Below are 23,666 nucleotides of genomic sequence, written 5' to 3' on the forward strand. Positions count from 1 at the left end.
GTCTGTTAGGAATTGGATAGGCTCTTTAAAGACTGGACTTACTTCTAGGGTGTCTGCTGCTGACATGTACAGCTGGATCCATTCATTAAGCACCACCTAGAACAGGGACAAGTATAATCCTAGAATCAGGACACAAGGTAACTTTGGCATTACAGTAACTGTTTGACCCTTTAAGGTAACCGGAAGCCATGTCGCTCATACTTCTCAGTGGTTCCATGGATGCATAGCACTTTTACTCTAAGTATTCTTGCCATCACTTTTTTGAGAACAACTGAACTGGACATAAATGTTAGCTCAATTCATAAGATGCCCAATGCCAAGACGGCATTTTGCTTTATCAGAGCCATCATATGGAAAAGTAATGTATTCCCCATGGTAAGAGTCATGGTGCCGAAAGTATGATATGCAGGGTACAGTCAAGAAAGAGAACTGTTCATGGGTACTGCCAGCATGGACACATAGCCCAGAAATGCCCAGGCTCCCCACATTCAAAGTATTTAAATAGGGATATTTTCTCCACCGGACTAACCAGTGGTGCAGCAAACTTTTGTCATCGTAACAGCATTGAAGTCGGCACCGGAAGAATTGATATGTCTTGTAGTATGGCAAAGCGGTCTATAACAGCAAGCTTCCTGCATGTCTGAGGTTTAGCTTGTAGTACCCACCTATGTAAACACTGCGGGAGCAAATTGATACAATGATTAATTGCTAAGATCTCTACCATATGGGCAGGTGAATTGGTATTTTACTACAACCAGGTTTTTTACACTTTGGAGAGCTAAGACAAATGTGAACAAACAGTCTTATCTTTGAAAACTTAGCATTACTAAATTCAGAGATACACAATAATTTTTGTCCTGTTTATATAAATATGTATATATTATGATCAATCTAGTATTTGTGTACAGTCAACTTACATTATTATTCTATTCTTCAATAAAACATGGTATATAAATAGTAGCACTGAAAAGTGGGAGGAGTACAAATTACATCTCTCTCGAGGTCACGTCTTGCCATGAATGCATAAACTTCAAAGGGCACCAAGCAGGTCATATATATGTATATAGAAACTAGCAACTTAAACCATATCCCTTGGATAAAGATAAATATAGTAGTAGTGGTGTTATGTACCAAATTTGCTATGCATTGAATACTTGTATACTTATTATTGTTTTAAATTACTTTCACATTTATTATTATAAAATGACAGGTAAATGATTTGAAAGTGGCTGCTTTTTTGTCACTTTTATCTATAAAATGTGTTTTGTGCAGTCAAAACACTTTCTGAATTACAGTATATGAAATTATGTACACACTTTTGCTTGCAACATATTTATTTAAAGTCTGTTTTTATTGCTATTTAATATTGTGATAGATGGAAGTAAAATGCTATTTTTTAACTGTACATATTAATTCAAACAAAAAAATATAATAAAAAAAAAAAAATAGATAATGATCAATATTATTTATTGGTCAGCCAGTGTCTGACTAGGATTTTGTTTCTTCATTGCTGTCCCAGATAAATGTGATTGACAGATCTCCCAACTTCTCTTTCAGCACCTCGTCCATCTTCTCACTTTGTGCCAAATTCATTAGATTTTTCCAGTCCCCAATAATACCTGAAACAAAAGACACAAAATGTGCCAATTGTATGTTCTGTTATACCATGATAACACAGGAATATATGGACTGTACACGCTCCGTCAGCAATTCACAAATATATGCATGCTTGTATATTTCACTCTTTCTTTTATTGCAATTAAGAGTATATAGAAATAATTGAGAATATATAAATTAGCTGTGTGAGTTGCAGAAGACCGTATTTGTCAAATGGCCTCAGGCCTAGAGCGGATAAGGCCTATGCATTCCTCTTTAAAGTAAGCAAATCCTGTGTCTGATGCAGCAGCCATCTTGTTTAATGGTTTAACAATAACAATTGTAGGTTTAAAATGTCAGTTTTTTTTAGCGTGCACAGACTAATATACAGCAAGTCTCAGTTTTTGTAAACAAAAAGAGTTAAAATCAAGATAGCTTTTGTCTGCCATAAGCAGGAGTTGAAGGCTACATGGGAACAAACAGATAACACAGCATAAGTGTCAATATTATGATTAGGACATATAAACAATTAGGGTCTAGTACGTATGAATATTAAATAAATTAATATTCACCATTTTGGATGTATTAGAGATATGGACAAGTTATAGTATAAAGTATTGAGCAGAGACAGGGGGGGAGGACAGTCAGGGAGCACTCGGAGGAAGGAGGAGACAACAAGGGTGCCATTGCACTTGGTGTCACAAATTTATTTTACAAGTATTTCCTACTGCTGATATAACTTATGTTTTTTGTTGTAAGTCTGCACTGGCAAAATACATGTATGATTAAGCTGTCTTTAAGTAAAAGCATTGTCATTTATTTTAGAATCTGTATTGGTGTGAATTATTTCATTTCTTCTTATAACAAGTAAGGTTTATAAACAATCTAGAACACATCGCGTTATCAACCATCACATTTTATATTCACTAATTTGATAAACCTGTAATAAGGCTGTCTAGTTTGAAAACAAACATAATTTCAGGCTCGGTGTTTGCTTAAACACTAAGTAGACTTGCCCATGCACCCGAAATTTCCAGGAGACTCACTAATGTGTTCTCCTAACTCCCAGAATAGTGGACAAACCTCCTGCAGCCTAAAGGCCTGTACATACTAGCCAATATCTTGAACGATTTGGCCGATTCCGATGCATCAGAACAACAAATCGCTCATATTGCATACAGTTAGACCAGGTGTCCTCAACCCGAATCATTAAACCCCTTTGCCATGACACATGGGCCCCATGGCAGGATATGTGATGTTACAGAATCTGGTGATGAGCCAATTGGGATGTCATTGCAATTGGGTGGTCTAATGCTGGGTACACACTACAGGATATTTTGAACGATTTGGCTGATTCTGACGCATTGGAATGACAAATCGTTTATATCGTGTAGTGTGTACCCACTATCACCATCCTGATGAGTGCTGCTGTGGGTAGTCTGTCACATATTCTGATCTTTTGTACATGCAGAAAGATCTGAGGATGTCTCTAGTGATGCCATGCTGCTGAATGCAGCATGGCCCCCTGCTTCCCCCCGCCACCACTCAGTTGCTGCCGACATCGGCGAGTGTGTATGCACTTGCCAATGCCGGCACCCCCGCCGGGTCCCGTCACTCACGAGATTGTGCTGGGTACACATCGTGTACCCAGCTTAACACTTTGATTTGATTTGAACTGCATCATTGTGACCGTGCCCTTAGTGATGCAATGCTGGGAACTGTGGCAAAAAATTGTGGAGAGGGGGGTCACAATGACCTGATTCATAGCACCACACTCCTCCCCTCACATCTGGACCTCCCCTTATTTCACTGACAGCAGAACAGAGAAGTTGGTACGTGTGTGTAATACATTGACATGGAATAAAGGCCAGAAGCTCTATTGCCACAATTTTGGATTTGGCACACACTGCAGAACTGCACTTTGTTTCTATTGTTTACTTATTTAAAGTATATATTGATAAATTACATTTCTTTTTATATTCTTATAATATTAAACCTAATCTCTGTTATTGATATTGATCTTTTTTATATTGAATGTGGTATGAAATGAACATGACAAGAGAAGGCATCATACGTGTTGCTATACAACTTGAGACTGTGATAAACCAACCATGCACTCAAACCATTTCAAAATCCTTACAACTTGTTCTCTTTCACATACAGTACTGAGATTCAGCTTTTCCATGTCAGGGTGTAGAGTCCCTTTAAGGTCAAATACATAAAGTACTATGGTGAGTGTCACACATCACTCTCGCAAGCCTGGTCAATATGGGTTTCAGGTGAGCTGTTTAGCTTAATTCAGGATGGGTTCATGCCCTGAATGGATCACCTGTCAACCCTATGGGGGTATTCAATTAGCTGCGGAGTTTGCACCATGACTAATTGCCGGCAAAAATCTATGCAGCGAGGGGAAAGCCTATTCAATTAAATAGCCTTTTTCCCATGACAAAACAATTGGGTTTCAGGCATGGAAACACACCGATCCCGCGTAAACTGCTGAATCAATGGGGTTTTTTCCAATGTGCGGACCCGATTTTGTGTCTTTTACATGGACAGGTTCAGGCTGACTGCAGGGTCTCACGCTTGGGGTAATCCCTGCTGATTAAACGCCTCTGGCGTGGCAATTGGCCACAGTGTAAGTCCCGTGGCTAATTGAATACTCCCTCTATATCTACTTCCATTGTATCATCTGCTGGTTGCCATAGAATCAGTCTTTAACCCTCTGTTTAGCTTTTCTTGTGTGGCCTGACACTGTCAGTCTTCATCTCTGGTATTCCTGAATTCCTTTGCATAGACGGGGTCGGTATACGTTCAGGAAGCCGGCGGACGCCATGCCGACCGCCGTCTTCCCGACTGCTTAATCCCGCCGAGGGTTAAATGACAGGCATCTAAATCTAGACGCCTGTCATTTTACCGACGCAGGGAGACCGGCGCCCGGCATCCCAATTGAAGGGATGCCGGGTGTGGACAGCCGCGGGGGGGTTAGGTTTAGGGCTCCCAGGGGGGACTTAACGTTAGGTACCCACCTGGGAGGTTAGGGTCAGGCTAGGGGAAGGGGGGGTTAGGGCTAGGCACCTCTGGGGGGAGTTAGGGTTAGGCACCCCCCCCAGGAGACTTAGGTTTAGGTGGCGGGGAAGTGGGGGTTAGGTTTAGGCACTTAGAGGGGTGATTAGGGTTAGGCACAGGTGGGGAAGTTAGGGTTAGGCACCCTAAAGGAGGGTTAGGGGGTAGAATTTGGTTAGTTTATACTTACCTTTAGGACGATCGGGATTTCCTCCTCTGTCAGGCTGCCACTGCCAGGATTTGAACCGCCGGCCAATGCGAAGGGGTCATTATGTGACCATATTAAGCAATACAAGTTACTTAAAAGGTCCACCTATATGTATTCAGTTTCTATGAAATTCCTTCACATATGTGGGTATACGAAATAAAAGAGCTATTCATGCATGTGAAATTTTATCAATTACCTTTTAAATTAAAACCCACTACAAATTGTATAAACAACACTATTCCCCTTGAGTATTAATAGGAGGAATTTCTAATTTTCCTATCATTTAATCAACATCTCTATAACTATATTTGGGTAGTCCACTCCACATTGGAGTTTGGGCTGTGATACCCTCAATAACTAGGGTAAATAACTAAATAATAGTTAAGTTTTAAAATAGGTAGTATAAGTCTTAGGTAGTTTAGATTTGATTAGTTAGTAAAGTCAGGGCTTTGTGTTGGTATGTACTGTGTACACTGTTATTACTTTGAATGATTCATCTTGAATTACAGTGTTTATTGGGCCTGATACATTACGGATTGCAACTGCAACAGCGTACACAGATCGGCTGATGGTGTGTACTGCGCATGCAGTGCAGTGCGGATGCGTGAAGTAGCATTGCGATTGCACTGCGATACAAAGCCATCGCAGACCGAGGGACGGAACATCAGCATTTGGGGGTGGTTACGGGGGAGTGGTTGGAGAAACACAGATGTGTCTGTCCGTTTGAAGGCTGTGCATGGGTGTGCATAAATGAACCAATGCAACGGCATACGGAGCTTAAGTGCTCACTGTGTGCGAAGAAGTTAGCAATTTCTGAGCAAGGTCAGACCTGTTGTAATTGTACGTGAGGGGCTGATGTTACTCGATGTTCCCGATGTATACGCAGAACTGCAAGGTATTACGGATGTGAGATAGCGATAGTGGGCATCTCTATGCTGGCTGTGCGACGACTTTGTGATTGCAGGCATTAGCATATTTTTGCAGCAGACCTGTGTGCTTAATCGCAGCTGTGATCGCGATAGCAATACATAGCGAATAAGGCCCATTCTCCTGATAGTATGAGATGACATGGCCAGCAAAGCAGCCAAGTACATCTGGCTTTGCAACGGGGTCTGGTCAACACCTTCGTTTGAAAGAAGGCTCTAACACCATTTTTTATAGAGGAGAGTTCTAAGTACCTTCATTCTTACCTAATGATTGCACTGTTTGGGTATTCTCCAAGCTCTACACCAGATCTTCATAATAATGTAGACAATGTAGATAGATAGATAGATAGATAACATAGATAGAGAGATATAGCACTCAGATTCTACCTTTTGCATTTTAGTGGAAAGCAAAATGCTCCTTTTTAAAATATCACCTGTCTTCTGATTGTGTAATTAGGCCCTCATTCAGAGCCGCTCGTAAGCGGCCGTTCGCTCGTTCCGAGTGATGTTCACACATCTGCGCATGCGTATGGTTTGTAATACGCATGCGCGAACCAGTCAGTGCGGCCGAAAATCGTTTGTTTGCTAAATAGCGAATGCCTGCTATTTTGAGTGACAGGAGGAGGCGTATGTGGGTGGTAACAGGGGAAGGTGCTTGAAAACGGGGAGTGGAGATCAGAATGCAGGCGTGCTTAAAGGTCAAAACGGGCGTTTTAAGGGTGTGCATAATTAATACAGCAGCGTCATTGACCACGTCACTTGGTTATTTTAAAGTCAGAACTGCTCGCAATATAGCGGTAGGAAAAAGCAGCCACAAGAATAGCGAGCAGTTCATACACTGTTCGATGTACTCGATTAATCAAATAAATAGCGGACATGACGTATGGTGCGAGCGGCCAGGGGGCGTCTTTTTCAAAATTACGACCACAAGTTTTGTTCGCTCGTTCAGACTTATAGGCGTGAACAGACCGCAAAGAGCGAACGGTTCATTTGAATAGCCACCCCCTTTTTCTGAACGAGCGAGCGCAAATAGCGTCCGGTTCTGAATCAGACCCTTAGTTTGTTCTTCCCAGAAATGTCTAAATATTTCTACTTAATTACTCAATCTCTATTTTGCCTATTCATGCTCATAATAATGGATAGCAATCAGAAAGGAAATACATGTTTATGCAAAAGATTATTCTGCTTTCAGTTTTATCAGACAGTACAGTATACCATAAATACTGGCTATGACTACAGGTATTATTTACGTATCACCCCAATAATATTGGCAATATGTAAGTATACCTCCTCAAATCCAAAAGGAGAATATAATAAACATGTTAATGAATCAGTCTTTTGTTTCATTTTTACTTCACCTTTGCGGAGAAAGTCTCCTTTACTCTGGTCTAATAATTCCTTTGAAATAAATGTATAATTAGCTAGTGGGTCTTGTTTCATGTTCTTAAATGTTGCTTTCTCCACAATTCTGTTTACTGCTTGGTCATCGAGCTTCATGTCCACAAATTGGCATATTTTCAGAACTGCAGATCGTAGATCCTACAACAATGATTTATCCATATTTGATTAAATGGCTTTCTGCGCTAATATATAAATAAAAATATAAAATTTTTGTGTGGAGATCAAAAGTGAATACTATAAACAGTAGTTCACTGAGTCTGATAGAGTCCCCAATGGCTACATCAGCTGTATGATTAGTTCACTACACTCATATTTTGTCAATAGCTGAAGAGTTGGATGATTTATATTATGTCACATATGTATAATTGACTTATTTTTTATTGCTGTTGGAATATCTAGAATATTAAATCCACCCTTCAGCTGGTAAAACCAGATGGAATGATTTTATTTATGAAACAAAGAACAGGTTAACCAGTTCCATGCTAGAGTCAACTGGGTTCAAGAGATCAACCAGTACAATGACTATTTCTTTCCACTGCCAAAGGAAGGAGAGTGGCTGGTGGCATAGAGACAATGACATCACAGAGCATCCAATATGACCCCAGCACTAAGGAGAGAGAGCCCAAGGATGGGAGAGCCTCTAATGTCTTTATCTCACTAATCTTGGCTCCTAAGGACATGGAGATAACCTCTTTCAAACAGCAGTGACCCTTATGGTCTGGTGATAAAATAAAATTACTAACTTTATTTTAAAAATATTACCATCCTAAAAATTGCCAAATTTGGCCTAGAACAGCTGTGGAAAGACTCTAAGTACTGTAGGTGGGTCCTGACGGCTTGTTATGCCTTATCTAATTACATGAAAAATATCTGTCATTTAAGCTTAAATATGTTAGGGCTTCCTTAATTTTTAAATAAACATTGTTATGATCATATAAAAGCAGAAGAAAAGGCACAACACATTGAGGAAAATTAGAGGAATAATTCCATTTATTTAAGAAAAGGACATCTATAAGCAGGCGATCATAGAGCTATACTTAGATGTGTAATATAAGTTGTGATGTATCGCTTAATTAAAATATTTTTTATTTAACATTTCAGATAAAAGATTATATTAGATTTTAAATTATATCATTTTAAAATTGTTGTTTTGTTTTTGTCCATGCAAAGTATGATAAGAAAAGAAAATATGAAAATAAAAAACTTGAAAGTGAAATACAATAGGTAGAAAAGGTGTAATGCTACATTTCTAATAAAACATTCCTCTGCATTATTGTAAATCCCTTAAAAGAAATTACCCAACCAAAATAATTTGTATACCCATTACAATAAATGATACAGGATCTACCTATACTAAGGATCTACCTCCTATAAAATGGTAAAAAAAATAAAATAATTAAATGGCAGTTCTCATGTTCTTTGAAAACAAACGTGTAAGATAAAAAGCATCTGATCTCTGTGGTCTTTTTCCATTATGCCAGGTCTGTCCATTAACTAGTCGCGGACCACTCATAATCAACAGCCACGCAGCTTCCACAAGCTCTGCTCCTGCATTAAGGCTACCAACCTTTGAGTTAGAGATATTTTTTTTTTGCTCTAAAATCATATGCTAATATGGTTGATCTGCATTTCTACTAGAAATTTAGAGCAATGCTTTAAGTTTACAATAGTTTTTTTTTTAAAATTGTACAAGAAGCATTGGGAAAAAGACTACGGTACATTGAAACTACAAATGGCAAAGGTTGTGTTAACACTAGGAACAATAATATTAAGAGCCGTATTCAATTTGAGCCGAGCCGCGATACTTTTTCGCGGCCCGGACTTTTTGCCTACTTCGCCTGTTTTGCAGGCGGAAAAGTATCGCGCTCGTGCCCTCGTATCCCCATATTCAATTTGAAAGTACGCGAAAGCGGCACCCGGCGAAACTGAAACAGGCGAAAAGTGCTGTCAGATTTGGGGAAATCAGTCTGACACCCCCCAAAAGATGCTCTGACATGGGGGTTCACTATGGTACCCCCCGATTTGGCTTGCTGAAGGTATTTGGTGTTTTTAAACGGGCTCAATAGCTGCTAAATAGCGTTTTTCTATACGTGGTGCAGAATAGTATTCAGGAGTATTTTTTCCTGAAAATAACTATTCCCAGCAAATTTGGGGTACTTGAAAATGGAGGTCAGCATATTTAAAAGTTGCTAAAGTGAAGTTGAAAAAATCGTGAAAAATTCACCAGCTTCAAGCACCTGCAATCAAAAAAACACTTGGGGATCCCCCCAGAGTCAAGTTCGCTAGTTTTTAACTTTATTCCCCCAATTTTTTTTTTTCGCCCCCTTTTTCAAAGTCATTTTTTGGGGTGTCCTTAAGTGTTTTTTTAAATTGTTTTTACACAGTTTACCTTTGAGGGACTCTCTGAAGGCTGCTGCATGGGGGTTCCCGCAATGTTGCACCCCAAAACCACAATTCTGCACTTTTTTCCGCCTGCTATTCATAGGCGAAACTTTTTCGCCTGGTACATTGCATTGACTTTCTGCCCTCTCCGGAAAGTCTTCAAATTGAATACGGGGTAAAACCAAAACAGGCGAAAATGACGTCTCCCGCGAAAAAGTAACGCCAAAAACACGCGAAAATGACTTTTCGCTCCAAATTGAATACGGGCCTATGTGTAAGACCCATTTACATGCATTTTACATACCTTCAAAATACTTGTAAAATGTATGAAGATACCATTGGGCATGTATCCCGTAATATCACCTGATGTACCATCTAAACACGCCATCGTCTTAGGTGTACAAAAAGAGAAAAATATAATCTATCTGCTAGAATGCTATATCCTATAAATCTTTGTGCACCACTACATGATATTTGCATGTTTGTGTTACTGTATGTTTGATTTATAGTTTATTACACAGTTGCTTACCTTAATCATCTCCTCATATGATAAAAACAGACAATTAAATTCCTCCTTGTGGGAGTACCAGCCCCTGACATGATCAAACCACAAGCCACCAAATACTGTAATAAAGGCCAAATAAAATGCCATTAGATAACTATTGCTTACATCACTTACATCATAAGAAATGTCACTTAATTAGGATTGTAAAGGCACCCATTAATCTTCACTAAGCGTAATTTAAAGAAAAATTCCACTCAAATCATATGGTTGTAATTCACCAAGGATAAAACTTAATTACAACTTTTTCACTGTTCTCCCAAAGCCTTAAGGTCACTGAATCCTTCAATATTATAATGTCAACTACTTCCATACTTTTTATGCTGGTATGCTGCCTCAAAGAAACAGTGGCTACATCTTCTATTTGATCTGCCCTGTCTATGTTAGAGAGAAGTTTATAGGAGAGAGGCATTGCCAACACTGCTGTGCGTTTTAATGATAGAGATTTGCAGGGCACTGGTGCTGTAGTACTGAAAGTTTCTAGGCTCTTGTAGTTATGGGAGAGCAGATTCAGAAATCTCTGTATCTTATCATAGTAAGCTCCATCTAACACAGTTAGATGGAGATTTTGGGATTAGTTTTTAATCTTTCAGTTATTAATTTTCAGCATAACTGATTACCACTGACAACATATCGTTCTAATTTTCAAAATGACATTGCAGCTGAGTAATACAGAACGTCTGTTGTAAGGTTTTGCTCAGTGAATACCCCAGTAGTGTGGCAGATGACAACATTCTATAATAATAAGGGACCTATTTATCATACTAAAAATTGCTGTAAATAGTGACAAAATTGCTATTTTCATAAATAGGCTCCTAATAAAAAAGAGAAGTCAAAGTATGTATTATTGGGAGAGGAATGAAGCTGTAAATACTACAGATGAATGAGTATGCTGCAAACTAGGCACCTGTTTATAACAAAAAAATGATTTTTTAATTTTATATTTAGATGAACCTATTTGCCCATACTGGTTAGTGAAGTGGAATGGAAAATATATGTCATGGGGCCTGAATTAGAGTTGGATGATGTTTGCATAGCTGTGCATCTTTGGATGCAGCAGGGATACTAACATATGAAAATTTGTGGAAAAGCCATCGGGTTTGCATACAACACTGAATCAGGTCGATTATGTCCTAAATGGTTGCAAATGATCTTTACCAACTTTCTCTCTTCACCTTTCCCTGAGTGTAAATCTTGCAGACTCATGCAATCTCCCTAATCCAAATTCTAAACTGTTAAAGCATATTATAATTTCCCTTTTTATTGTTTCTGGTTACTTAAATGCAGAACATTCATTAAGTTACAATAATGTTTATAGTTATGACTGTTTGATAGAATAAAGCTTCCAGGTCTTCTTATACCTTTTCCTGACATATACAGGTCAAAGAATGCTTCCCAAGTGATTGTTATGTGTTTAAATTTGACAAAAAGTTTGTAGAAGTGATAAAATGACACCACATTATCTTTCGGATTTCTGTATACATAAATAACCTAAAGAAAAAAAAAATATATGTTTACATTTATTTAAAACAAATCTGTAAATATTTATCATTGTGATATTTGCATAATATTAGTGTACATTGTGGCATTAAATATACACACAAATTATGAAATTAATATTTTACATTTCTAAGTGGACAATTTGGAAGTTTATGTTTACCTACATTAAGAGGTTCAGTTAATAAAAAAACATTTAGCCCCTGTTGCCATATTGTAGTTTAAATATTTATTAATGTGACACATGATGGTAATGAACAACGAGTATGCAGGGTCAATTCAATTAGGTGCGAGTTGTTGTTTTCTCTGCAAATTTGCATTGCAAATTAATTTTACAATCCAATTTGCAACTCGCATTGAGCCAGTCAGAGTAAACTTGCATTTTTCCAATTGCATCTCCCCTAGGGCGAGAGTTGGTAGGGAAAATATTTATTTTAAGGTTAAAATGTTTTGAAACCTTGCAGAACCCCTTGGACACCTCCCTAATGAATAATAAGGCAATTGAAAGTTTCCAATTAGCTTAAGTAGTCCAATAATTACATGTCATTTTTGGGGGTTTAAATAAATGGCCTCAAATTACCCCAAATTAAACAATTTTGTTTCTTTAATTAGAGTATTTTTTTAAAGTCACCCCAAAGTACCACAAAATAATATTTTTTTGCTACTGTTTTCCCATTTTTTGTATGAAAGTAAACAAAAAACATTTTTTTATCATTTTTCTATTTAAAAAAATGCACTAATTAGCCATCTAACACCATTGAAAAACTTCCAGTACTTTTCTTATGCCCACTAACAGCCTTCTGTATGATTCTGCAAACAAATTTGTGAGTTTTTTGGGGTCCAGGAAGGTCACCCCACTTTTTAATCATTTATTTCACATCGTATTTGGCTGACAATTTGGAAACCCCTGCTGCGAGCACCACGAATAGGCATTTTTAATTGGATTGGAGAATTCTCGGGTGCGTACATTTGTGTGAAGTCTGCAAGTTTCATGAAACAAACTCAAAACGTGCACCTAATTGGATTGACCCCTATATATTAAAAATTTAAGTTTCTGCAGACTAGTTTATGTTTTCCTTCATTGAGGGGTACAATTAACAGGATTCTCTGTCTTCTGTTGCCATATTGTAGTCACTGTGTAAAAAAATATAAAAATAAAAGTGGCATTTGAAGTTGTACTCTGTATTTTTTTATTGATACTGCACAAATGAACCTAATTTTTGTGTAGACGACTTATGTAAAAGTCTATCCTTAGTGATGCCATCACACAATATTTGAATTTTTTCAGCATTCAGCAACAGTAATTTCATATCTTTTACAATAGATTACATGAATGTTATTAATCACCTCTTCATTCCTTATCTATATAAAATTCTGAAAGGTGTTTCTCATACCAATAAAAATTTTATTAGTAAATATAATATTCTCAGGCAGGGCTGCTATCAGAAATTGTGGGGCCCGGGATTGACAAAATAGGTGGTCCCCTTCCCCCCTGTGTTTCTGCAACTCCAGCCTCGCAGTGTCTCTCCATCTCCAACAAGCCCTTCTTCTGTCTCTCCACTGAGCACCCCTTTTGTCTCCCCAGCCAGCATCAGCCCCAGCGTGTCTCTCCAGCCCCAGCATCTGTCTCTTCAGCCCCAGCGTCACTCACCTTATTCTGTCTTCCGATTGGCAGCTGCTCCTCTTCATCTTGCGACTCTACTCAACAGTGTGGCGCAGCATGACGTCATGAGGGGAGCTTAGGATTCCGGCCCAGTGGAAACTGTCCTGAGCTCCCAGTGGTCCAATCCACTCCTGGGCAGTAGGATCCAGGGGCGGGCTCCCCTGTCTGTCAGGGCCTGGGACTCCAGTCCCGGTAGTCCCCCACTGATGGCGGCCCTGTCCTCAGGAATTATTTTGCAGATGGACAAAGAGGGCATTTGCCTTGCATGGCAGTTCCGGAAAGAATTCTTAAACCAAGATTTCTCAAGGTTTTACATGAGGTGCAGACTGGGCCACCATGGAGACAGGAAATTCCCCAGTGGGCCCAACTAATTTCAGGCCATGACTCTTTGTGAGAGGGGGCGGTGCTTAGCGGGCCACATACGGGGGGGCTGCTTCCTAGCATGTATGTGTATGCCCTCCAGGATCCTTCACTCCCAGCCAGTCATCAGATCAGTGGTGCATTCAGGACCTCTTGCTGTCATGTGGGAAGTGACAGGTGGGGGAGTTGACCTTCTGGTCCTGCAGGCAGCTGGGAGCAGGGGGAATCCAGAATGCAGGGCAGGAGCCAACCAGCAGCGCTGTAACAGTCTTTCAGGGCTTCAATACAGATGGAACAGTAGAAAACCTCTGGAGTGTGCTCTCTCACCTGCAGCCCTCCCCTCTGCTTCACAGGGATTCATCCAGCTGCCAGCACTACAGTGACCATTGTAGCATCATAGCAAATGTACATTATGTGTTAAATTGTCAGATGTTTGATGCCTGTCCTGTCTGTTTCCATACCCAGTGTCTGCCAGTCCTGTGTGTGTTCCATATCCTGCATCTGCCTGTCCTTTGTTTTATATCCTGTGTCTGCCTGTCCTGTCTATGTTCTATATCCTATGTCTGCCTGTCCTGTCTGTGATCTATATCCTGTGCCTGCCTGTCCTGTCTGTGTTCCATATGCTTACTGTCTGTCTCTCCTGTCTGTGTTCCATAACCTGTGTCTGCTTGTCCTGTCTGTATTCCATATCCTTAGTGTCTGCCTGTCCTACCTGTGTTCTATATCCTGCATCTGCCTGTCCTATCTGTGTTCTATATCTTGTGTCTGCCTGTCCTATCTGTGTACCATACCCTGGTTGGAGCAAGTCTGGTACAGACAGACGAGGACCAAAGAGTCTGGCAAAGACAGAGGAAGGGCAAAGAGACTGCCACAGACAGAGGAAGGGGAAAGAGACTGCCATAGACAGAGAGATGGGTGCAGACATGAAGAGAAAGGCAGGTAGGTGGGCACAGACAAGGGAAGGGTAACGAAGCAAGCAAAGACTGAGGATGGGTAAAAAGGCTGGCACAGACAGGAGAAGAGCAGAATGGCTGGCTAAGGCAGGAGAGCAGAAGAGAGGCTGGTGCAGACAGGAGAAGGACAAAGCTGCTGATGCAGAGAGGAGAAGGTTGGAGGGCTGACAAGGAGAGCAGTAGGACAGAGAGACTGGCACAGGCTGAACAGTGTAAAAAGGCTGTCATAGAAAGAGGCTGGCACTGGTAGGAAAATGGCAGTGCAGTTGTCATAGACAGGAAAAGGTCAGAGAGTCAGGCATGGGTAGTTAAAGTTCAGAGAGGCTGACACAGAAAGAAGAAAGTGATAGCAAAGTGACAGGTAAATGTAGACATACTTACATTTACCTTCAGTCCTTCTGTGTACAGGGAGAGGGGGAGGAGAATCCACAGGTGCCACAGGCAGGTAGAGAAGGAGGAGAGGGTCTGTTACAGGCAGCAAATGATATTGGACTAGTTGACACTTGACCCCACCTCCAGATGAAGTGCCAGAAAAATGTTGTGACATGAAGACTGCGGATAGCAAAATGGTACCAAGTTTATTTGTTGGATAGAGGGCTGGGCTCTCAGTCTGTGGATTCCCCGGTGCCATGGTGGCCTAGTCTGACACTACCCTAGGGAATATAGCCATATGCTGACTGTCCTAGGGCTAGTTTGGCACTATGCTCAGGGGACCCAATGCTGCAAATTTCCCTGCTACACCACCATTGCTGTACTCGGGCTATGTCAGTTTGCCTCTTTCCCTTCTCAATTCTGCTTCTGTAAGTGCAGAGAGGTGCAATGGGGGGATAATATCTCAGTCTTCATGCAGACTGAGACGTACTACATATGCACAGTAAGAAGAAACGTTTTGCAGGGAAAAAACTGTCAGGGTTCGGCCTAAGGCCCTGATTCAAAGGCGCTCGCTATTTGCGAGCGCTCACTCTAAATCAGGACTGGACGTTTTTTTTTTTCACCGGCCTCCTGGCCGCTCGCTAAGCTGTCGGTGACCACCCACAGCTTTAGCGGGCGGCCTGGTGATGGTCGCGATTATCGCGACCATCTGGCTTGCGACGAGACCCTTATGGTAGGGTCTCGTCCACCGCAAGCCCCGTGAATTTCCTGCTCTAAAAGAGCAGGAAGTTCACTACTGACATCACTGGTGATGTTAGTAGGGCCGCCCACAAATGCCAGGCGTTCCTTCAGGAACACCTCCGTTGGTCCAGCCACCCCCCTTGCACACCTACAAAATGGGGCGAACTGTCAATCACAATTGACAGCCACCCCGTCTTTTAGTGAGTCCCACAGCAAGTGAAAATTCACTCACTACTGGGCTCGCGCACGTGCAGTGCACGCGTCGCTCGTGCGCACTGCCCAGCCATCGACCTGTTTGCGAGCACTATGTGCTCGCGAGCAGGTCTGAATCAGGCCCTAGCTTTGGCCATTACTCACCCCAGCACTGGCTTCCCGTGACTTCATGTGCGGTCAGACATCAGGTGCAGTGGCGAGCGATGCACTGAGGAGCTTGCCTTAGGTGCTCTTGGACTTCCATGTGTGGCTCCATGTCTTGGTTTCTGAAGTTGCCATCATGGGCGCTGCCATGTTAGTCTTCTTACCTGAATGGTAGCCAATGATAGTGTAGTCTCGGTCAGCTAATGCTGATCTCCTATGAACTGCTACCCTAGGGTATATAACTGGGCTCTGGACACCAGGAAGTTGCCTGTGCAATGTCGTCACTACTGGTGTATGCTTGTTGTCATTCCGTTGCTCACTGTCAAGTTATTGCCAAACCTCATCTCATTATCACCCTCCGGTGTATCTGGATTTGCATGTTGTATACTCGGTACACACAACTGAGTACAACTACTGAACCATCCTAGGTGCGTCTGGATTTGCATGTTGTGTACTCAGTACACACAACTGAGTAGAACTACTGAACCATCCTCCAGTGCGTCTGGATTCGTACATTGTGTACTTTGTACCCACAACTGAGTACAGTTACCGAACCATCCTCCAGTGTTTCTGAATTCGCACGTTGTGTACTCAGGGCCTGATTCAGACCTGCTCGCGAGCGCTGTCCGCTCGCATGCGGGTTGATGTTGGCCCAGTGCGCATGCGAGCCGGCTCCATCGTGCACATGTGCGAGACCCAGATAGCGACGGGCAAGCCGTCGCTCCGGGTCTTGCTACAAAGGGGGCGTGCTATCGATGTTGAGTGACAGCACGCCCCCTTTGGTGGGCAGGCTGGGGGCATGGCTGCCCAGACGGAGGCATTCCCATGAGAACGCCTACCATCTAGGGCCGGCCCCACTGACAACTCAAGTGATGTCAGTGGGAGTGCTTTTGGCTCTGTCAGAGCCAAAAGCACTCTTGGGCTTGCGGCAATGAGACCCTACCGCAAGGGTCTCGTCGCAAGCCCGATGGTCGTGATGGTCTTGACCATAGCGACCATCTTCCTGGCCGCTCGGTATAGCTGTGGGTGGTCACCCACAGCTATGCGAGAGGCCAGGAGGCCACTCTAAAAAAAGAGAAGGATGGCCCTGATTCAGAGCGAGCGCTCTGTCAGAGCGTCTGGCTCGGAATCAGGGCCTCAGTACACACAACTGGGTACAACTTCAGAACCACTCTCCGGTGCATCTGGATTCGCACATTGTGTACTCCATACACACCAACCGAGTACAACCACTGAATCACCTTCTGTACCAATGGTGTACCAGTATCCACGCTCTGTGCAGTCAGTGCAACCACCACCCTCCTCCAGTGCTAGCAGAGTATCCTCAGTGGACCTTCCCTCTTGTTGATCTGTACCACTACTGGAAGCAATCCCCATTGTGCCAAATCAGTACCAAGAAGTATAGAGTACTTATTAGTACTTCTCCAAAGTACTTCCTCTGGGCCATAATGGTGTACCTCCATTTTCCCACTCCAGGTTCCTGTTTCTCACTCTTGAGTTATTTCCAAACATCATCTCGTTACCACCCTTCGGTGCATCTGGATTTGTACATTGTGTACTCGGTACACACAACTGAGTACAACTACTGAACCATCCTAGGTGCATCTGGATTCACATGTTGTGTACTCCGTATACACAACTGTGTACAACTTCGGAACCACTCTCCAGTGCATCTGGATTTGCACATCGTGTACTCCATACACAACAAATGAGTACAACCACTGAATCACCTTCTGTACCAACGGTGCACCAGTATCCACACTCCGTGCAGTCAGTGCAACCACTACCCTCCTCCAGTGCCAGCAGAATATCCTACTCCTCAGTGGACCTTCCCTCTTGTAGTTCTGTACCACTACTGGAAGCAATCCCCACTGTGTCAACTCTGTACCAAAAGGTATAGAATACTTATTAGTAATTCTCCAAAGTACTTCCTCTGGGCCATAGCAGTGTACCTCTCGCCATTTCCCACTCATATCGAATACCTGTCCAAAGGGCCGCGACCTGCTTGCGTGGAGCAGCTAAACCCATATCCAGCTTGGAGGGGTCACTGGTGAACACCTTCTGGCAGGTTAGACTCCGTGTCTTTGGTCAGGTCTCATCAACATCCAATACTTGTGGATGAGGAGAACTTACTTTCAGGCCCCTCGCCTCCAATTCCTTCCTCAGTCCTGGACCTCAGCTTTCAGCCCCTCAGTAGGGGATTCCCTAGAGCCGAGCATGACAAAAACTTTACAAAATGCATTTACATTAAACTCTTCACAAGGCCCTTATGGAGAGTTAAAGAGGGAAACAAAAAAAAAGTGAACAACAGACAAAGAGCAGGATGTATCAAGCATATACTATGCAGTACATCTCGACCCATCATATGAATACCGGTGTTTATTAACACTGGTATGCATGTCTACTTACCTGAAAAGACAGCTCTTCCAATGTAGAGCTGTCCTGGTGCGGTTTTGACTTCTGGGTTTGTGACACAGGAGTCCTATTGCATATGGGCGGAAGTCAGCCAGTGTATTTGCAAGCCATGTGGATGAGGTGAGTTCCGAAGGATCCCTCTCCAGTGACTCAATGTGGTAAGATGCCCATAGGCTTATATAAATGTATAGATAGAGCTGCCTATCAAGCACAAACTCTGGACAGTTACTCTATCCAGAGCTTGAAGCATATGGGCACATCGCAACCCAATAGAACTCTATGGGGACTGGTGCACCAGTGAACTGCAGTGGATATCTCCAATATCTCCTGCAGAACATTTTAATACATATAAGGAACCATATGTATTGTGGTAAACCTCCGAAAGTTAGCAAAAAACATTTGCTAGTCGGCAAATTGCAGCAGTTTATCAGTGTCCAATATATTTACAGTTGTAATTATGTTCTATTATTTGCAGTGGTGTATCTATAATGGGTGCAGTGTGTGCAGGGCACACGGGCCCCAGGGTGCAGGGGGGCCCCGCACCACACACCCTGCACCCAAATTAGTTTAAACTTAGCTGTCCGTGGTCCCGCGTTGGGTGTCAGCGCTGCTGAGAACACTGGAAAATGGCAGGCAGACACTTTTCCGGTGTTCTGGCATGCGCAGTAGACTCCGGGCACACTCTAGTGCCCGGAGTCTACTAATGCTCCGGTGGCTGGCCAGCCGCATCAGTCTGCTGTCGGCCACCGGGAGAGAGGAGGGGGCCACGCATGGGGAGAGCCCCTGATTATTTGCATTTGTTAGCTCGGGTTCTCCATTTTTACACTAATACATTTCCATGTCTGCACTCTCTTCTTACCTTTTTACTAGCTGTACTGCAAACAATGTCTTGAAATACAAGAGGCCTGATAGGAAAATAATATAGTGTTTCTACTGTGTGGTAACCAGTGTATGATTTCTCTTCCTTCCAGCTGGGAAGCAGTCAGACATTGACGACCGCCGGCTTCCCGACTGCTTAATCCCAGCAAGGTACAAATGACAGGTGTCGAGATCTCGACGCCTGTCATTAGACCTACGCCGGGAGCCCAACACCTGGCTCACCGATCGAAAGTAAGCCGGGCGCCGGGCGCGAATAGCCGCAGGGGGGAGGTTAGGTTATCGGGTCCCGGGGGAACTTAGGGTTAGGTACCTCCCCCGGGAGATTAGGGTTAGGCTAGGGGAAGGGGGGGTTAGGGTTAGGCACCCCCGGGGGGTTGTTAGGGTTATGCACACCCAAGGGGGACGTAGGTTTAGGCTGCGGGGAAGGGGCGGTTAGGTTTAAGCACTGAGAGGGGGGTTAGGGTTAGGAACTACCAAGGAAGGGTTAGAGTTAGGGGGGGGAATTAGGTTAGTTATACTTACCATGCAGCCGGTGGTAAATCATACTGATTCCCTTCCAGCTTCCCTCCCTCCTTCCCCATTATACCCATGTATGTGTAGGATAGGGTGTGGGGCCACAAGTCAGTGGATTTATATTGTATCTCAGTCTTCAAACAAATATCTAATAAAACAAATACATTTTACCAGCATATTCAACACATGGATGGCTGTGTTTATATAGTGTAATTACTTTTCCTCTCCGGCTGAGATCCTTTGGCATCAGATAATAGGGAAGGTGTGATGTGAAGAGGCGAGGAGAGGGGCGGCTGTCAAAATCAATGTTGTAAATATTATATTCAATCCATGGAGCTTTGGCCATGTTGTCAGCAGCTTCTGCTACAATCCCTTGATTTTCTTTGACTATCAGACAGAGGATATTTTGTATCCAAACTGTTCCTGTTCACATAAAATAATGTATCATTAGCTATTCTGTATATTATTCAATATAACTGTTGTATGCAAAACAACAATTATTGGGGGGAATTCAATTCAGTGCGGTGTAGAATAGCTGCGGGAGGGAGCTTCCGCAGCTATTCAATACACCGCGCTGTTTGGGCGGGCAAAGGATTTGTTCTTGCACCCCTCCGGGTGACAAAAGTGACGGGCACTCAGCTGTTTGCCGGCTTAGCGCGCGCGCCTGGCACTTCAGTTGAAGAATGCCGGTACCCGCGCCTTAACACACAGGTTAAGTCGTGAGAACCAGCATTCTCTGACTTACCTGCTTCCCGACAAGGAACACAGAGCATTAAATTGAATAGCTGCGGGAGCTCCCTCCCATGGCTATTCATCATCGTGCTCAATTGAATTCCCCCCATTGTGCAGTTTTTGTTTAAAGGGACTCTATCACGTTATTTTTTTATAAATATTTATGTAAATTGAGAGCAAAATGGAAATGCTTTATGCTGTCCTATATTATACTACACCCCACCCTCATAGTCAGCAAACCATTGTTGCGAAGAATTTCATTGTGAAAATGAAAAGTGGAGGTGTTGCCCATAGCTACCAATTAGATTCTACAAACAAAAAAATGGCAGCTGCTCAATCAATCTGGTAGTACTTTTTCAGGTGCATGAAAGGGAGGGTCATACCAAGTTGAAAAGGGAGGGGGTTTTAACCACCTATTGTTCCTCAGCACACTCAATTATACTAGCAACAATATATGAACACTATATGGTAATAGAATTTCAGAGATATTGGTTGCATGCATTTGCAAATACATGGGAAGCTGCTAGGCCTCGTCACAGCTTCTCTGTCACTAGCAGTCCCTAACACTAACGGGTTCATGTCTGGGACACAGAGCACCCCAAAAAACATCCAGCCCAGGAACCCCCCCTGGGCATCACACGAAAATGGAAAAAGAGTGACAGTGCAGTGTAAAGTATAGATGTGTGCGAGTAATTAATAAGTGATGAAAGAGATTAAAATATATGTGAAAAAATACATGAACAAAAATCAAACATATAAGGTGATGTGAAAAGTAACTATGTGTATTAAGTGGTGATGCCCTGAGGAGGCCCAGCCAGAGTAGCCTCGGGGGCCCTATGCCCAAACGCTCACCCCAAATGTAATATATGCCAATTAAAGCCTCATAATAAAGGCACTTTTCTACCAATCAGATTCTGTCTATCATTTCTCTATTGCATTCTGGAAAATGGTAGACACAATCTGATTGGTTGCTAAGGGGCACACTTCCAATTGTTTGTTTTACCTAAAGTACTGTACATCTACTCCCCAGCAGGGGTTATAGTGGGCCGGAATGGGGTGGAACTGCGTGCTGTCGGTTCTATTTGGAGATGGAACCAGTTAACTCTCCTCCAGCCAACCATACCCGGCCTGTCAACACTGCTGCCGGGCACCCGCTGAGATTTTGTTAGCATGCGCCCGGCTCCTTCCCTATAGCAGCAGCCAGAGGATGGAGTTTCACTCCTGAGCTCTGACATCCAGCTCCCACAGTGTGCAACTGTGCACTATGGGAGAGACGTCATTTTATGTGTAAGGGGCACTGCTACAGGGGCACTACTACTGGGGGCAGTACTACTGGGGGCTCTAGGGGGCATTACCACTGGAGACATTACTACAGGGGGCATTACTACTGGAGACACTACTACAGGGGACATTACTACATTGGGTATTACTATAGGGGCACTACTACAGGGGGCATTACTATTGGGGGCAATACTAATGGGGACATCACAACAGGGGGCATTACTACTGTGGGAATTACTACTGGGGGCACTACTACAGGGGGCATCACTAATGGGGACACAACTAATAGCATTACCACTGGGGGTACTACTTTTGGGGGCACTGCATAGGGGGCACTGCATAAGGGGCAGCACTCCTAGGGTTACTGCATAAGGGGCACCACTACTGTGAGGTCTGCATAAGGGGCATTACAACTGTGGGTACTGCGTAAGGGGCACCACTACTGGGGGCACTACTACTGGGGGCATTGCATAAGGGGCACAACTCAGTGGGTAATGCATAAGGAGCACTACAGCTGTGGGCATTGTATTAGGGGCACTACCACTGTAGGCAATGTGTATAAGAGGTACTAATGTGGGCATTGTGTAAAAGGGGCACTACTGTGTGTCAAAACTCAAATAAGGGACACTACTATGTGGTGCAATGTGAATCAGGGGCACTATGGGCCTGATTCAGAGCTGGACGCTCTGAATCAGGGCGTTTTTTTTTTTTTTTTTGTGCGGCCTCTTGGACGCTCGCATAGCTGTGGGTTACCACCCACAGCTTATGCGAGCGTCCATGATGATGATCTCGATGGTCTTGACCAAGCCATCGGGCTTGCGACGAGACCCTTGCGGTAGGGTCTCGTCTGCCGCAAGCCCAGGAATGCTTTTGGCTCTATCAGAGCCAAAAGCACTCCCACTGACATCACTAGTGATGTCAGTGGGGCCGGCCACAGACGGTAGGCGTTCCCATGGGAATGCCTCCGTCTGGGCAGCAACGCCCCCGGCACGCCCACCAAAGGGGGCGTGCTGTCACTCACCATCGACAGCACGCCCCCTTTGGTGCGAGACCTATAACGACAGCTTGGTATTATTCGGGTCTCGCGCATGCGCACGACGGAGCTGCCTCCGTCGTGCGCATGCGCACTTGCCAAACATCGACCCGCTTGCGAGTGCCCAGCGCTCGCGAACAGGTCTGAATCAGGCCCTATGTGCGGTGTAATGTGATTAAGATTGTGCTACTGTGTGTGATTTGAATTGGGGATACTATTGTGTGACCACGGGCGTTTTTGCAAAGCGTGCTGTCCCTTTATTAAGATAGCACTGAGGATGGGGGGGGAGATCCACCATGTCTCTAGGACCACTTTAAGCACTGCTCCCCAGCCTTGGTGATTGAATGGAAAAGACAGAGAGTATTTTCCAGTTGTCCTATAGAAATCAGAGGAGAGCAGAGCATAGATTTAGTGCAAATGTATCACTAATAACAATTTATAACGAGTAGAAAACTACTCTAATTAGAAGCAGCATCTGCTATTGGAGTACATGTTGTATTTCTTTTTGTGTTTAACATATTTTCCTCTCATTTGTAATCACTGGGGTTTATTTACAAACAGACCTATTTAAGTACCAGGCATGTAGACTGTAAAATGTTTACAGGTCAGTTGAAACATCCACAGGGCCCAGGTACTGTTGGGGTGTGACCAAATCCCTCCAAAAAAATCACTGCAAAATACGGTACAGTACTATGTGCTGTGCCATGAAGCGGCGCCCCCAGCAGCAGTTCC

The 23,666-nt window shown here is 43.2% G+C and overlaps 1 protein-coding gene across 1 annotated transcript in view; it reads right to left on the reverse strand.

The window, feature by feature from the left end:
• Positions 1-1,328: 1,328 nt before the first annotated feature.
• The window catches only part of LOC148514738 (amine sulfotransferase-like), a 97,184-nt gene continuing 74,846 nt past the window's right edge, over positions 1,329-23,666 (reverse strand). Inside the window, exons 3-7 of the mRNA XM_088480959.1 lie at positions 20,106-20,311; positions 11,500-11,629; positions 10,106-10,200; positions 7,152-7,332; positions 1,329-1,619 (exon numbers count right to left, since the gene is read on the reverse strand). Coding sequence (XP_088337085.1) covers positions 1,489-1,619; positions 7,152-7,332; positions 10,106-10,200; positions 11,500-11,629; positions 20,106-20,311 — 743 coding nt within the window. The 3' untranslated portion in view covers positions 1,329-1,488. The remainder of the gene's footprint in view (positions 1,620-7,151; positions 7,333-10,105; positions 10,201-11,499; positions 11,630-20,105; positions 20,312-23,666) is intronic.

This window comes from Taudactylus pleione, unplaced genomic scaffold, assembly GCF_031769625.1.
Source record: "Taudactylus pleione unplaced genomic scaffold, aTauple2 ptg000259l, whole genome shotgun sequence".
Lineage (NCBI taxonomy): Eukaryota > Metazoa > Chordata > Amphibia > Anura > Myobatrachidae > Taudactylus > Taudactylus pleione.